Source organism: Bemisia tabaci, chromosome 3 (genome assembly GCF_918797505.1).
Source record: "Bemisia tabaci chromosome 3, PGI_BMITA_v3".
In the NCBI taxonomy this organism is placed as follows: Eukaryota; Metazoa; Arthropoda; class Insecta; order Hemiptera; family Aleyrodidae; genus Bemisia; species Bemisia tabaci.
In genome coordinates, this window is record NC_092795.1 from 52,211,711 (window position 1) to 52,228,964 (window position 17,254).

General features: G+C 36.9%; 1 protein-coding gene across 8 annotated transcripts; it reads right to left on the reverse strand.

The window, feature by feature from the left end:
• Nucleotides 1-119: 119 nt before the first annotated feature.
• Nucleotides 120-16,960, reverse strand: LOC109036216 (prostatic acid phosphatase). 8 transcript variants are annotated; one of them, XR_011899601.1, is made up of 9 exons: nt 16,710-16,960; nt 15,569-15,738; nt 14,924-15,022; nt 11,756-11,935; nt 10,640-10,763; nt 9,685-9,896; nt 9,215-9,399; nt 7,063-7,161; nt 3,506-3,545 (listed from the first exon to the last, which is right to left on the reverse strand). XR_011899601.1 is itself a non-coding variant. In XM_072298623.1 (7 exons), exons 1-7 carry the CDS (start codon nt 9,242-9,244, stop codon nt 204-206), a joined length of 1,062 nt encoding a protein of 353 aa, XP_072154724.1. In that variant the 5' UTR covers nt 9,245-9,591; the 3' UTR covers nt 120-203. The 8 variants fall into 8 exon arrangements, 5 of the variants coding, with proteins under 5 accessions (XP_072154724.1, XP_018905785.2, XP_072154726.1 ...); XR_011899600.1 differs by lacking the exons at nt 3,506-3,545; nt 16,710-16,960 and adding an exon at nt 2,373-2,395 and having other exon boundaries at nt 15,569-16,692; XR_011899599.1 differs by lacking the exon at nt 16,710-16,960 and having other exon boundaries at nt 15,569-16,692.
• Nucleotides 16,961-17,254: the final 294 nt, after the last annotated feature.

A 17,254-nucleotide genomic window follows, 5' to 3' on the forward strand; every position in this document is an offset into this window, starting at 1 on the left:
TTTTCGGACCAGTATAGAAACCTTGGGTAAATATGCCCATTTTGCGGAAGTTAAAACTGTTGAAAAATGTAAGGACGGAACCAATATCTTCATCCTCTACACTATATTGAAGAGACACATTTTTAAGGACAAATTTATTTCATAAAACCTTCCGATCATTACATTTATATACACCGATAATAAAGGCTAAAAAATCCTCAAATTTATGTTGAGTTTTCACATGCTTTATCGAAGTCAGTGATAATCATAGGCTCCAACGCGGATAAAAAGACATCCAGATCGCACATCTCGTCCTGTTCCAAGTCGTAGCCACCCTCACAACCCCGAATTTTCAGAGTTGTTAATTCATCGTCTGTGGTCCCCTTCTTGTGTAAAATCTGCAGAATAAAAATAAATAGTTATTCGCGAGTTTTTGTGGATAAAAATATTCGTATTCCATAAATCACATGATTTTAGACCTCTGAGGAACGAAAACTTTTTAGTGCATGGAGACATTTTTTAGTAATTATGAAAGGAAGTTGAGTTGAAGAATCGGATTCCCAATTTTCAACTGGAAATAATCTACAGTATTCTGTATATTAGGTTAATAGAGAGTGTGAACTTATAACATAAGCCAAAAATTGTGCCCCCTCGCCCTTTGTTCCCTCTCTTCTTACGCTCCCCTCGTCCCATCCGACATTGCAGGCTGAAAATTGAAACAACTTTTCGAGGTGAAACTTCTAGACTGCATATCTCCAAATCCAAAATCCAATTAAAACAGAAATGATACAAATCAATCGAAGGATCAGCCCTCAAACTTACTTTAACTCGATATTTCTTGTCGATTTCATGCAGTTCAATAAATAGAGCTGCTCCATAATACGGTTTGCTGGTGATTTCTTGGGTCATATTCAAGCCTCGCCATAAGCGTATCAATATTCGATCGGATGCGGGGTACAAATTTAACACGCGCTCAAAATTTTTGGACGCATCCGTTTTTCGCACCATGTTCGACACGATTTCGTTTATTAAAACACCTGGAAAATATGAAAATTGGAAGTTATAATGGAAGGACCAGGGGAATATTGAGGTACTCCCTTTATGCACTGAAAAAATAAACCCGGTTAAATGGACTGAACCGCAGTTCCTATTGAACACCAATGTTTTTCGGTGAAGGTGACCGAAGTTTTTAGTCCAAGGAACCGAATAACGGTTAGTCAAACCAAAGTTAGTTTTCTGTGATCGAAAACTCCAATTGCAGGAACCAAAAAATATTAATGCTCAACAGCACCTCATTTCTTTTTACTTGTGCGCCCTACTGCCCACCAATTAGTTGAGCTTAATGGTTTCAACTTCACCAAGGATGATCGATCAGAATTATTATTTTTTAAATGAATGTGTGCGTAAGAAGCACAAGCCCATTCAGAGGAAAATAATTAATCATATCTTAGGTATAATATGTCTTCAATGGATGAGCAAAGTAATGCCTCAATCAGAACCTGATTCGAGTTTTATCATGGTCTGTGTTTTAAATAGCTCCATGAACTCCAAGTTGGCTAGAGATTCCAGCTTCTTTGGATAAACATCTCGTGTCCACTGTGGCAAAGTTAATCCCTGTTGCTCCTAAGAAACAAGGCAACAGAAAAAAGGATACATTTTTTGAAATTGATGGCTTAAAACTTAACCCAGAAAAGGAAACGATGAAAATCTATTTCCCGAAAAATGCGTAAAATTTGATTTCATTAGTAAACGTGGGCAACTCGCCTCTGTTCGAAGTGTTTAAATTTTAGTAATATTTCAAAAATATCTCCTTCCAATAACTACTACAAAAACATTAGATTTTATGTACAACACAAGGATTAGATGTTTTAAGACGTACAGTGATCGTTCTGGGATCGTTCCTTAATTATGTTCGTTGGGCCGCAACCGAGGCGTAATTTCAGGTTTTCATGCTAAATTAAGCTAATGAAACATAGCCTCTTTAAGATTTTTAAAAATTCTTGTGAGTTATTCAATATAGTGTAATACTAAAAAATATGATAGTTAGGCAAGCATACAAAATTGGAAAAGCGTGAGAAGGATATTCGGTGTAGGTATGCTCTAAAAAAACTTTCATGTTCCGGAGGTTTTCCAATAATCCTATTTGACAAACTCCTCATTTTATTTATTTATCTATTTTTTAAATTATTCATTCCATTTCACTTTATTTTTCAATTATGTTTCTCATAGCACGTACCACAACTGATAGATTATCGAATAAACCACTCAAGTGCGAGGCATTTTTTACATCTAGCCCAGTGTATTTTGAAAGGTAGGCGAGAAACTCCTGATGGTCTTCTAGTTTTTTTTTAATCACCAAATCTCTCTGCTTTGTCTCGTCTGACAATAACTTGCAGCGTTTGGTTACGTGAAACATCTGGAAAAAACGAAGTGAATAAAATTAGAGACAAATCAAAGCGGTTTTCAATTCCAGCGGTTCGACTTTTCACTCTCACTGACTTTTTCCAAATGGAAAATGTATGCATGATTTTTCTGCTTAAACCAGTTGCAGAGTGTCCTTCAGCTTCAGTCAGTAAAATATTAAAAAAAAATTAAGAGATTTTGTACGGTCAGGTCTCCCAGGTTAAGGTATCCGGACATCATTTTGCCATGTTTAACCCCTATTCACCAGTCGATCTCGAAGAAATGTAAAATCACTCCACATCGCAGCATAGCTTTAGAGTGTATTAAACTGAAGACGAGATTTGACAGTTCTATATTTGAAACCAAATATTGATAACAGTACTGCTTATGGGACACACTACGTGTAAGAGAGATAGCTCTACGCAATGCTGAGAGAGACATGCTGAAATCACTGATGAGAGCGATTGCTCGCGATTGCTCGCGATTTGTCTATCTCAGTTCATTTCACTTGATCCTACTTTTCATCTGTATCAAAGTCTATACTTTTAAACTGCATCATTCTCAATTCTCATGGTGGCAGGCAAAAATAATGGGTACGGTCCTGGAGTAACAACTTTCCATAAAGCTTCATGGAATTGTGTCAGTAAGAATTTGAAACTTCAATTAAAAGAAGGTTGTGCGGATCCCAGCAATGCGATTACAAAATGAAAAGTACAGCCATGGCTTAAGACTTATTTTGTAGAGAATTTTTGCACTTTTCTAAGAGTTGTTCCAGACTCAATTCATCAACAGTTTTAATCATTCCTTAAAAGTTGAATTCATTTCTGAGGAATGATATTGGAAAGAGAGATATCCAAGTGCTGTGAAGAAAAACTATAAAAAGGACAGCATTAACATTTTCAAGTTCTTATCACTCTACTTACATCATCACACGAGTCGGGCATAGAATGAATCGGAATCGGTTGCCAGAGCAAATCGGTTTTCCAAATTTGAATCCCAACTGGAGGGTACAATCCTGCCAAAACTAGTTGTCCGCTCATTATAACACGATCGGTGCAGAAAGTTGAGACGAAAATCTCCGCTGGTTTATAAGTGGTAGATAGCAACGAATCGTACCGAAGCCGTAAAAACTTTCCCAGCTTGTACATGTTCACTTTACCCTTCTAAAACATTTAAGCCATTATGGTAAATAAAATCACCATTAAAAAATCTCATTTGCAACTCCAAGATAGCTCCTTGCGGATTTTTTTCCTTCTTTCTTTTTATAAAAAATATGAATTTTATTTTTCTTAAGTGATCAGAGTTAAGACCAAACTTTGCTCACTGTGACTGAAAATGAAAAACTAGTTACAATTTCTAGTATTTTAAAATTTCTAAATATCGCGCATATTTCCACTACGTATGTAGTCATGATGTTTTTGATACCGAAATCCAAGTTGCCCGTAGTTGTATTTGAAGTCTTGAACTGTCTGGGGGTCAAAATAATTTCTATTTAGAGGCTTTTCATGTTAGGTAATTCTTACATTTAATTCGAAATCAGCGGACATGTCGTAGAGTTTCAAGTCTAGTAGTACCTCCACACACCACAAGTGCACATCGGAAATCAAAACGGAGGTAAACAATTTCATAAACTGATTCATCTAAAGTTTTATGAACATGCAAACATAAAACAAACAACAAAATAGGTCCAATCGCCCAAAGTCTGGACTCTCCACTCATCCTCGGAATGATCAATTGCTTTATCCTGACAATACGGTCACACAAGGGCAAAAGAGATTCCTATAGGTTCCACGGGAATTTCAAGGGAAGGCTGAGTAAGTACACTGCCATGCTAAGGAAATACGCCGTACGAACATTTGATAGTTGCAAAATTTCCCCAGATTAATCATGTATTTTTCAGGAAAGTTACTCAGATTTTTCCTTGAAATTTTCAGGTATTTTAGATCAAATTGCGAACAAAATCGAATGAAAATTTCGAAGCAAAACGTTCAAAAAATTTCTAGTAAATTCGATCTATGTTGAAGGGAATCTGGAAACGCCTGGAGGCTCATACGGCGTTTTTCCTTAGCACGGCAGTACATCTGTTGGCAGTCTCGGTCCCTTTGAGATGACCAAAGAGACCAACAGGAACCGATTGGGCATGTGGATGGACGGAGACTGTGCTCAGAGTATTATTTCCGCACACGGCGACATTTCCTCTGCACTCCACGATATTCACGTAGACGTAGGCTCCTTATGCAAAGCTGATTTTATTTTTCTCCATAATAAGGGATGTTTTGTCATGGGAACGGAGTTCCCCATGATATTAGAATCGTTCCGTTGCTTTCGCTATGGGATTCCCTATACCTCTGCGACCTTGAGCGTTTCGCCCAGTCTCCGATTTTTGGTTGATTTTCCGATGTATCAAAAACCGTTGTATTTTTTAGCCAATCATGTCTCTACGTCAAGTTGTGTTGATTGCTAAAATTCGCTTTCAGCGAGTTTTTTTCCACCTTGAGATGTCGTGTCTGACTGGTAAATCTGCGCAGAACCACGAAGTTCCGTTTTTAGGCAAATTCTTTTTTTTGGGAGGTTCTGATTGGTTATTTTTCGCCATCAATTTTCTGTTCGTTGGTGCAAAAGATCGCCTACCTCGGTGTTCTTGAGAAGCCGCCATTATCCCACCTCAAATTTTAAACATAAAGAAATAATAACCATCGTACAAGGTGGAAAATTGCTCTGGAGGACCCGTTACGGATATATGAGCCAAAATCAGAACTCGATTGATGGATTTAATCCATGAATACAGAAATATTGCCTCAGTTTACTGCCGCGATCGCAAATGCATCCTGAGATGAACCTCGTGACACATGACAGCATAGGTGAACAATGTCTCACAGAGTAATGCGGTTGATCCGTTGTGTCTTATCACGCCAGTGGCCGAACCGTTGAAATCTCAAGGACGTCTTTTGTGAAGCCCCGCTCAGCGTCCGAGATCACTTAAGTATTCTCTTTTTCTCCGCGAATATCTGAGCGGCGAGATAGCTCAATTGGCTATGATACCGTTTTGCCTCTGGGAGAGTGACACTTTTTGTGCGAGCGGGGGTTCGAATCTCGCAGGGGACAGTTAATTTTTACTGGTTGTATTGAATGTTTTAGACCAATCATCTAACAATAATTAATACTTGGCAACTTAGGAAGCACATAGGTCCCTTATGATGCGTATTCGGGCATATGTGTAGAGTAAAAATATCATACGTAGGGTGTCCCAAAAGTACCGGGACTGGTTCTGTAACTTCAAAAGTAAGATAGATACAGACATGATTTTGGTCTCATTTTAAAGATCAACTCAATACCTATCGATTAAAACCAAGATCAGCTCAATCGAATAAAAATTGACCGAGTTATGACAATTTGAAATTAGTGAGGAAAGTTTACCCCTACGGTTTTTAGGAAGATTTTTCGCTTACCAGGATTTAAAAAGTTAATATTCGTATCCACTTTCCTCCGAATCTTCCATAACTTCCTTTTGCTTTTCAAAGTACCGTCCATCAAACCGGATGCACTTTTTCATGCGCTCTTGCCACTTATCCAACATTGTTTTCCTGAATTCTTCCTCTGGGATGGAGTTGAAGAAGTTTTGAATTGCATTCTGGATTTCGGTCTTCGATACGAATCTTCGTCCGCGAAGCTCCTTTTTAAGCGTGGGAAACATCCAAAAATCACATGGAGCCAAGTCAGCGCTATAAGGGGGATGAGGGATTGTTTCAACTCCATTTTTACTCATAAATTCACGTGTTAAGCTCGATGTGTGAGGCCGCGCATTGTTTTGATGGAGTATCCACGGAGCTTTCAAGTCCGACCGTTTCCGGGAAATGTGCATTCTCAACTCCTTTAGTACTTTGCAATAATACGCACTGTCAACTGTTGTGTTTGATGGTACAAAATGTTGATAAATGACACCTCGAAAATAAAAAAACAGAAAACGCAATAGTGTATTTCCTTCGGAAAATACACTAATAAGCATCACTTTATCGGCCGACTTTTCGATTTACGGCGATGAAGAATCTTCCTTAAAAATCGTAGGCGTAAACTTTCCTCGCTGATTTCAAATTGCCATAACTCGGTCAATTTTTATCCGATTGAGCTGATCTTGGTTTTAATCGATAGGTATTGAGTTGATCTTTAAAATGAGATCAAGATCATGTCTGTATCTATCTTACTTTCGAAGTTACAGAACAAGTCCCGGTGCTTTTGGGACACCTTATGTATACTTTACGCCGAAAAAGCGAACCTGAAACTTAAATGCGTTAACTTCCGAAAACCATATACAATCCAACGAAAATAAATAATCGGTACATAACAGCTTACTTGTATGCAAAGAAAATAATTAAAAATGTTAAAAAAGAGATGTCAACACAAAATTACATAGCCCCTTCAATTCAGAAGATACTACAAACGAACTGTACCTTAACATTTTCATATCCCAGAAGCTAACGTTCCCATGATGAATATTGCTATCGCTAGCGATTGCAAAATCCAACTTGTTTTTTTTTTTTTTTTTTTTTTTTTTTTTTTTTTTTTTTTTTTTTTTTATCCGGGACATTCCCCTTCTAACTTTATTCAATAATAAGGGATGTGGTTTTCAGAATCAGACTTAGATATGGAAAATATCAAGGATTACTTCATAGCTTTACTAACCTGTAAAAGAGCACGCAATCCTTCCGGCCAATAAGATTCTCCTTTGTAAGGGTCAAACGGATAAGAATGAAGTGGAGATCTTTCACCGTGTCGATGAATCTATGTAAAAGAGTGGACTTCCTGATAACAACTTTTATGGTAACGCAAAAACACTGAGATAAGGAAAAGGGAAAATCATAAATGGACGTATTTCTGTCAAACAGAACTATGTGCATCAAGACATGAGCCCTGAGACCCATAAGAATACACGCATCACAGGGTTCACGTCAAAATGCACATAGTTCCGTTTGATAAAAATACGTCCAAATCGAGGATGCAATCGAGGGATTTGAGTCTTAGAGAGTAAAATCTCGTCCCTCAAATATGAATGGCTAAAGCCGCAAAAAGTACAGCTATGGTAGCAATTTGGCTATGTCTTATTCTTTTAATAGAAAACTGGACATCCGTTTTTCCTCCAAAATTTATCGGAGAATTTGCCTAGCTCATTAAAATTCACCGAGAATTGCCAGGAGACTTTTTAATACGTTTCCTTTGAAGAAGAAGACGAAGAAGAAGAAGAAGAAGAAGAAGAAGAAGAAGAAGAAGAAGAAGAAGACAAAGAAGAAGACGAAGAAGAAAAAGAAGACGAAGAAAAAGGAGGAGAGATAAAAAACATAATATACAAAATGATTAAGTAAAACACGAACAGAGATTTTAAAATGTTGCAATGGAGATAAGCATGGTTTGCATAGATTTGTTGGTCTTGCAGTTATGAGTCTGCATCATACATCCGAATACATTGGTCACATGATGAATATTTGGGTTACATTTTGCAAAAAGGAACCACTATCTCTGGCCCCTCCATAATTTCACATATCTTTACAGGGAAGCCAATGGCTTGAATGTTGTTTCTAAAATTGACCTGAAATACCTAGTGGTTCCTTATCGCAAAATGTAATCCATTTCATAATTGTTCTTTCCCGGTGAAATCGAGCAGTATCGCAAAAATAGACTTTATATAATTTTTGGGATCAAATGCTATAAGTTGATAATTAGACTTTGACAACAGTCATTCGAACATTTTTACCACCTAAGGTAAGCTTACGTTATTTTTAAATTATAGCGTTTATTTAATCTTGTCCGCTGGATTGTCGATGACAAATCAAATCAAACGAATCAATTCCTTGCTTCGTGATGTAGGTGCCAAATTCTCACAACACCTGGATTCATCGCGGTTATAGTTTAGGGGCATTGAAATCTATGCATTGTATAAGAGTTTACGTCATCATTTAATATCACTACAGGATGAAGGATCCAGGATGAAATAAATCCAGGGCAAATTTTAAAATCTCTGATTTAGGAGATACTTACGACGCTCACAAATCGTAGAGTATTTTCTACGGCAGGGATGCTCTTGTGCAAATAGAATCCAGTGCACGCAGTCACAGTACAAATAACTAAAATAATAAAAGTGGCAGCACCTTTTTTTTGGAATAGGCAATTCTGCATGACAGAAGCTTTTTTACCCTTAATCATTTTGTAACTTTAAGACGAGAAACTCCTAAAAAGAGGAGAGAAGGCCTTACGAAAATCGTAAAATTTGGTAAAATGAGCTAGGTAGCTTTGGACTAACTTTTGGAATGGCAAAAAGATGGTGCACGAATTGGCAGAATTAAAGTCTTTGACGCATTTCAATATCAAAATAATATCTTATCTACAGCAAGAATTCAGTAAATCCTCTTACTTAAAACGGATGTAACTAAATCCCGGCGAAGATAGGATTAAGTGTAGTGAATTAAAGTGGCCCCACTGATAAAATTCGACACTTGAATATAATTTCCCCCGCCCTACTCAATCGATAAATGCTATGTGTACAGCCGTCTAAAATTATACTCAGCAAACAACGGCAATAATGTAAAAAATTAAGTCCTACACTGAGAATTAAGTAAGATTTTGCGCTTCCCACTATCCTGTCAATCGGCTCTGTAGGTAATATTGTGCAAGATTTGTCTAATGGACACCTAATTTTTGTAATTTTTTTATCATTATAAATTGAATTTTTCATAGTAAACCAACTATTTCCAAGTTAATTCTGCCCCTTCTAGTAATGCTGGAATTATCACGGAAAGAGAGAGAAAGAGAAAATAAGAACTCAAAACTCTACAAGACACACCTTGTGGCACTTTATTGTGGGTTTTGACATGCTTCATCAAAATCGGTGATCATGATCGGCTGCAACACGGATGAAAAGGTATCAAGATCGCACATTTCATCCAGTTCTGAAAACGAGCCCTCTTCACATCCTTGAATTGTCAGTATTGATAACTCATCTTCAAATGATCCTCTTTTGTGTAGTATCTGCAAGCAGCGGGGGAAAATTGTCTTGGACTATTGTCAAAGTTAAACGTGTTATCACTGATCTTTATTTAATAAACATCAAGATTTCTCAGGACATTGGTAAGTTCCGGGTTATTTGAAATGATCATTGGAATTAATATCAAAGACAATAGAAGTAAATGTGGAACACTAGAACAGGGTGACTTCCAATTAGAATACATCCGCAATGCGATTATACTGGAGTAGGAATGGCATCAATTTGAGTTGAACAAATGAATCAATTCTCACTGATTATAGGTTACTTACCTTCACTCGATATCTGTCATTGATTTTGTGTAATTCAATAATAAGTGCAGCACCATAATGCTGCCTGCTTATTTCGCGAGTTATATTCAGACCTCTCCATAGACGTGACAGGACGCGGTCAGAAGCAGAATACAAACTCAGCAGACGCGAGAAGTTTTCGCTTCCTTCCATTTTCCGCATCATATTTGTCACAATTTCGTTTATTAAAACCCCTTAAAGGATGAAAAAACAGTAAAATTAAAAAGAAGAAAAAAATGAGCGATGATAAATTCATTATAATATGCGTCACTAGCAAGGTACCTAAACTTGGCTGAGATAGCTATATCAATTAATTTATTATATCTGCGCCAGGAGGGCTGAAAAGCTAAAGAAGCTTGGATTTCCGAGTTTTTTAAGACTGTGTTCAATATTAGTGGACCAAGTATTGAGAATTACCTACCTCATTAGTTTGCAGGTGTATGCAGGTATGAACTGTTTCGAAAGAAAACTGAATCTCTTGCTGAATTTGACGGATCAAAAATGACCTGAGCCCAGATTTCCTACAACCCTGATTTTCTTGTTTTTTGTCCTAATTTCTGCAGTATTGAATCCAGTTGTTAAAGAACAAAAATGCACTAAAAGTGTGCTTCTGTGACGTAATCATGAAATTAAAAGTGAACTTTTGAGAAACAGCAGTAGTGATTTTTGGGGCAATTGGAGATCCTTCCTTTTTGTTCAGTTTGATGAGGTCTTTTTAAAAGTAGCTGCTGTGCTCCTAATTAATGACCGTACCGATAAGTATCTTTAAAGGGCACTCATACGATAAAACCTAAAATTATAAATCAAAAGTAATTGGAATTTTTAAGTAAGTAGTCGGTAAAAACAAATGAGGTGGCCGAAATAGAATACCTCATTTCTGTCTGCCCTAGGTTATCATTGATTTTAGAGGGACTGATAGAAAAAGAGGTCGTCATACCTGTCTGAAGTTTCATCATGGTTGGGGTTTTAAAAAGTTGCATAGACTCGATTTCAGCGAACGATTTAAGTTCCTCAAGATCAACATTTTGGGCCCATTGTGGCATCAATAGTCCTTGTTCCTCCTGAAGAAAAAAAGCCATGAGATTCTCACAATAATTTATGTTTAAGTAAGGAACAGTGCCTTGCTAAAGAGTTAATTACCAGGCATCGCCGGAGACCGTGCTTCGAGATGAGGAAGGAAAACTTACTTGACATGACATTTACATGAATTTTTCTGCGCATGATTATGAGACCATAGAAAACTTCAAAAACTTGCAAATGACTAATCAAAATGAAACATTAAAACGTTAAGAACATTAATAATGATTAATGTTAGATAACAGAATTCAAGCAAAAATCTGCCGCACAGTACCAATAAAATTATAGACTTGAGGAATACACTCCATTCCTTAACATAGGATTCTCCATGTTCCAAATTTTGTCGATTTTTCCACCGGTACTAAAGTTTACTTAGGACTGGTCCCGACCGCTCTTAAGTCCATCATGGCGCCTCTGATTGGCGGTGGTAAGGTCATCAACGGCTGTTGCATTTCCATGTGAAAGTGCGCCGAAAAATTCGGGCCCTTCTTAAATTGTAAATGGTCGATGCGAGTATCCGGTATAACTTCCTGAAGGTGCCTCAGTTAACAGAGGAAAAACATTACAAACAACATGACGCGTTATAAATTAACTGAGATGCCTTTCCTGAAAACAGTTTCTCGAGCAGATTCAAAAAGAAGGCTTCGCAGTGGACATATTCATACGAAGCGGCGTTAGTAGAAAGTAGCCCAAAAATATAGTGTTAATGGTGTGGTCTACCTAGCGCTCACAATTTTAACCTTAATACAGTATTATATAGTTCAAACATCTGAGTTAAAGTAAAGAGGTCAAAGTTGGACGCATTGAAATCAAAATGAACTATATACATTTTGACATGAGCTCTGCCATGCATACATTATCATGGATCCTGGGACTCATGTAAGAATGGATATTGCTCCTTTTAATTTATATGTGTCAAAACGATACTCGGACAATACATGAAATATTCTGGAGAAGGATTGTTTTTTTTACATACCACAACCTCTAAATTGTTATAGATGGAACTTATATTCGCGAGAGTTTTCACTTCAAGTCCGGTGCTTTTTGAAAGATAAGCTAAAAGCTCATCGTGTCCATCTAGTTGCTTTTGAATGAGGGTTTTCCATTGATTTTCTTCTTTCGTTAATAAATCGCAGCGTTTGGTTACCAAGGGTATCTACCAAAAAAAAGACGAAAATGAGGAGGAGGGGGAACCTGGGGCAAAGACAGACATTTAAACTTTAATTAGATAAAATACCCTTCCGTTATTCTTTCTAATTTTTTTTAAGTTCGGATTTTTATTTTTGGAAGCAAAATATCAGAATTCATTGCATTCAAGTAAATTTTTATTTTAACTTGGCGTATCTGGCTGTTTATTACGTTCAAGTTTGCATTTGCTTTGATTAGGAGCAGATAAGTTTTAATTTAATTGACACAAATTTTGTGACAATTAAATTAAAAAAAAAAACCAGCGTGATATGATTATGAGGACTAATAGAGTAGTAAAGTTATTATTGTCGACTCCATACACTATTCTGCTCAGGGCCGGATTTACCTACTTGCCGCCCATGGGCCGCCTGTATTTTGCTGCCCCCTTTTCATCCGTTTTGAAACATCAATAAAAGCCATCGAGTGAACGCGCCGGAGGGGGAGGGGTGCACAAGACGCGTTTACTCGTGTTGGACACACTATTTGCGAAAGCCCTGTCAACACTACTAGCAAAAGTTCACGGAACTTTGCGCGAAAGTTAAGTTCCGTAAACCTATCTCTGTGTGGACAAGGCCTTCCATTTTGAAGAAATGAACAAAAAAATTGTGAAAGAACAAACATAAATGTGGTTTAATAAGTTTAACTTCCGCCACCGCACTGCGTTTAGCGCAATGCGTGAAGTATTCATACAGTCTTGTAGGCGCTATGCGTTTCACGCTGACCGCTGCTGACCGCACTGTGTTTGACGCGATGCGTGAAGTATTCATGCAGTCTTGTAGGCGGTAATATGTGTTACATGCCGACCGCCGCGCTGAGGGCTTCTCCTTTTCATCTCAAGTCCTCGTCATCATTGCTCTCTACGTCGCCGACTCTACGCCGCTCCAGGCCGAATTGCGGATTTGGTTTCTCTCTTAAGGTGATTCGATGAACGCCATATTTTGTGTCAGAGCGGCATGCGATATACCGCATCGATTGGTTCAATTTTTTCAGCTACTCATAATTTTCTCGAATTTTGAGATCGCAATTCTGTTATCAGGAGACTAAAGCACTCACGTACCAATTTTAACAAAGAAATTCAACGTAATGAAGGCGTGGTTTTTTTTAGAAAGAAACTATCGCATTTGAGTGCAGTTTCGATATCAGTATCGAATGCGATGTTTCCCCTCAAAAAAAAAAAAAAAAAAAAACGCTTTCATTACGTTGAATTTCTTTGTTAAAATTGGTAAGAGAGTGTTTTAGTCTCCTGACAACAGAATTGCGATCTCAAAATTGGAGAAAAATGACGAGTAGCTGAAAAAATTGAACCAATTGATGCGATATATCGCACGCCGTTCTGACACAAAATATGGCGTCCATCGAATCACCTTAACTCGACTAATTAAAAGTTCTGTCTCTTTTATCAAAGAAAGAGGACAAAATTAGAAATTACTTCATTCTCAGAAAATTAGAGATTTTGTCGTTTTTAGTTTGTGATTTAAATTTGTCGCCCCCTAAATTTGCCACCATGGGCCGCGGTCCATTTGGCCAACCTCTAAATCCGGCCCTGATTCCGCTTACGTCATCACAAGTTTTCGGAAGAGAATGCACCGGGATTGGTTGCCAAAGAATATCAGGATTCCAAACTTGAATTCCAATTGGAGGATATAGTCCCGCCAAAGTGAGTTGTGCACTCATGATGTGGCGATCGGTTTTAGTCGTGCGGACGAATACCTCTGAGGGTTTAAGTGGCAGAAAGAAACCACCCGTAGCGGTGTCTCAAAAAACGCCCCCATTCCAACATGCCAACCTTGCCTTTCTGAAACATAAATTATTAAGACTCGACCAACATCATTTATATCATTTGTCATATATTTATTATTTATATTTTTTTATTTATTATTAACTTTTTATTTGTTTTTTATATTTTTTATTTATCCATTTTATCATATTTTTATCGTTTTTTTCATTTATTTATATCATGAAGGGACCAAATTTTTAGGCGTATTTAAAAAAAATATATATCTGTTGTTGGTATTTCCGAGAGCGGTTTTTTTTGAAAGGTCAATGCACTCGGCTCCTCCTTGATAGACGCTGTAGATTAGAAGGCTCACCATCTCCTTGGGATCCCTTTAAAATGTAAGAAATAATAAGTGGAGACTTGCAACGTAGCAATCGAAGCTACGCATTTTTTTAGTCATTCTAGTCCTTGATATGAATGGTGAGATATTCCAATTACTATTTCAATTGACTTTGCGTTACTAGGTCATTTTAATTTATAACTTACATGGATTGCAATAATGCAACTAACTACAGTGTCATCAAGTTTCTCGTTACAGAAATGGGTGAACATCCAATGGAAATTTGGCCAATATCGTCTTTTCCCGGACGAAGGAGCGTAACTCTATTCCGAGGTTGCAAAATTGACTAAAGTATTCAAGTTTTTATCAAGAATATACCTACGCAATTTTCGTCCAAATTTTTCCCGATTTTTGAGCGAGATCAGAAGAAAAATCAGTGGACTTGCCAATTAGAATTGACCAAGATTCTCTCGGTAAAAATCCACTCTGCGAGGAGAAATTTGGCAACATGGAAATGTAGTTACATTCTTTCGTGAGGAAAACGAAGACATGTATACATCTCGTAATCACGAAGTTTAAATTATTGGTAAAAGTTGATCAATAATTTAGTAGATTTTGGTGTAAATGTTAGATACGTCGCTAAAGTTAATCGAAAAATATGGATTATTGGCACAGTCGTAGGTGATATGATGATTTCCATACCAATATTTCTCTAATTACACACGTACTTTAAAAGTCAACCGTACATTTATGATTCCATGAAATACTATAAGACGCTGATAAAAAGAAAGCATTTTCCACTATCTACTGTCCCTGCTGGTATACAATTTTTTTCATAGCGAAAGTTAAGGTATGAGCTGTTTAAATTAATGTAATGTAGATATATTGTAAAAACTTACTTGCAACAGGGCCGCCAGGCCTTCTGGCCAAAATGATTCTCCTTTGTACGGATCTAAGGGGTAGGACTTCAGCGGCGCCCTCTCTCCATGCCGATGAACCTACATTTCAGATTAAAGTACGTTCTGTTTTAGATACTTGCACATATACTACTTGTGTCACGAAATACACCACAAAATAGGTGCTTTCATTTTATAGTAACTAGGGGGCTCCCTCAGACCGCTTTGCGGTCCATGCCCTACTCATGAGGGTACTTTTTCACACCCCACCCCATTACAAGCCGTTGTAAAATTTTCTTAAGGTTTATTTCAATATTTCAAGAAATATTTGAACAAATTGGTCGAAATTATTGATACTTGAGATCACATGCTGCTAGTTTAAGTATCTCTTCACACAACTGGTGCACTGGATGACCGAAACGTGTTACGACAGGTGATCTTCATTTACGTACTATTTTGATACAATATATGTGCACGCAGAAAAATAGTAACATGATACGTTTCTACGTCTGTGTTCATACGGATGCATAGAGTGTTTCTCATCAAACGTATTTTAAACCAAATAAATAATAAAGCCTCATAATTTTGCACACATTCCAACTCGAGACTTTCTCCATTGTCAATTTATATTAATGATCTCTTACTCACTATGCTGACAAAGCGTAAAGTTGGCTCCGCTGCAGGAATACGCCTTTTTGCCAAGAACCCAATAACACATGTTGTCACAATACCAATCACTAGAACAACTGAAATGCTTGCACACATTTTGTTACAACCAAAGACACAAATCTTACCTCTGCCCATATTAACCTACAATACTTTAAAGGAAAAATTGTAATCTTATCTTTTGCAAACCAAAAACGTTAGTTGAATTGAATAATTGGTGGGTATTATTGAAAAGAAAATGTTAACTTGAGGTCTATAGCAGATTTCAAACTGAAGATTGAAATTAATTGAAGTTGGATGGGTTATTTTGTGTGTTAGACTTTAATCTATAACAGCCGACGCTGACAGGAGATTTTCTCTTATCAAAGAAATGAATACGGGGAATTCTTCTGCTTAGGTATTTTCATTAAAACCCCACTAGACAGAACGTTTACACCGCTGAGTAGTCAAATAAATCGTACGAATTAAGTGTTGATCTACGGCTATTCACAATTTCGATCTTCAACAAATGAAAAATTTGAAGTTTCACATCCTAGAAAATTGCAATAAGTTTTTGGGTAAGAAAACCAATTTTCGCACAGGTAATTTAAAAGTATGATAAAACAGTTGATTAGTTTTTTTTGAAATGAATACACCATGAGCGGAATTTAAACCATCGCAATTGGAGCCGGTAACTTTTAGACTTCAGCAATCGACGCGATACAAAATTATATGAAAGTAAAAATGAATTTAATTTCTTTAATTGTCATTTTTTGCCTTGGCTCCCTATTTCGTCTCTCAAGAGAAGAAACCTGCAACTAATGAATAAGTACTTGCACTATTTTTATTTAGCTATCAAACAAAATTATCAAACATTTCATACAGAATTCTGGTAAAGTTTCTTTCAAAAAGAGATAATTGAAGACAAATTATGGATCATGGTAATTGAGTCGCTACAAATCCAATTGATAAGGTCAGTCACACCGAATAGCAAACAAGCATGCGTAAAGGGCACGTCTAAAAGAATCGTTGCCAAGAGGGTAGGTTGACAGGAGGTCAAAAGAGAGAATATAAGGTTTGATGGGCGAAAATGAAAATTGGAAGAGTGAGAGAGACGAGAAAAATGATCTTTGAAACATAATACCTCGAATGTAATTAATTAAATTCTGTAAACAGTTTGAAGAGCTGGCGTATTAAAAGCTCACAAAAAAGCTCCTGCTAAAACTCCTCTCGATGTCTTCATTCCGCTACTGGACTCCGGTAACCGCACTCTTGTAACAATTCTGTTCTATCTCTCACAGTGATGCATTATTTTGATAAAAATACGTAACGACTCGTAACAAAAAAATGCGCGAAAAATCTTCATCTATGAACCAATACATCATCGATTAATTACCTTCTTTTTCTACACGGTAAGGAATCATTATGTTTCAATGCATTTGATATCGCATAATATTGTTTCGCGTTTCTTTTTCTTAATTGTTAGAATCTAATGAATGTATCAGTGAAACAATCTAATTTTCTTTTTATTATCTATTTCTAGGCATATAAGAGAATCCTATGCACTGATCCATTGGTTCATATACTTGGCTCATGATTTTTTGTTGAGCTCAAAATTGGACACCATATACCCAATGAAGCCTCAGAAAATTAATTAAATTAATCATTTAGGATTTTTCGTTTACTGAA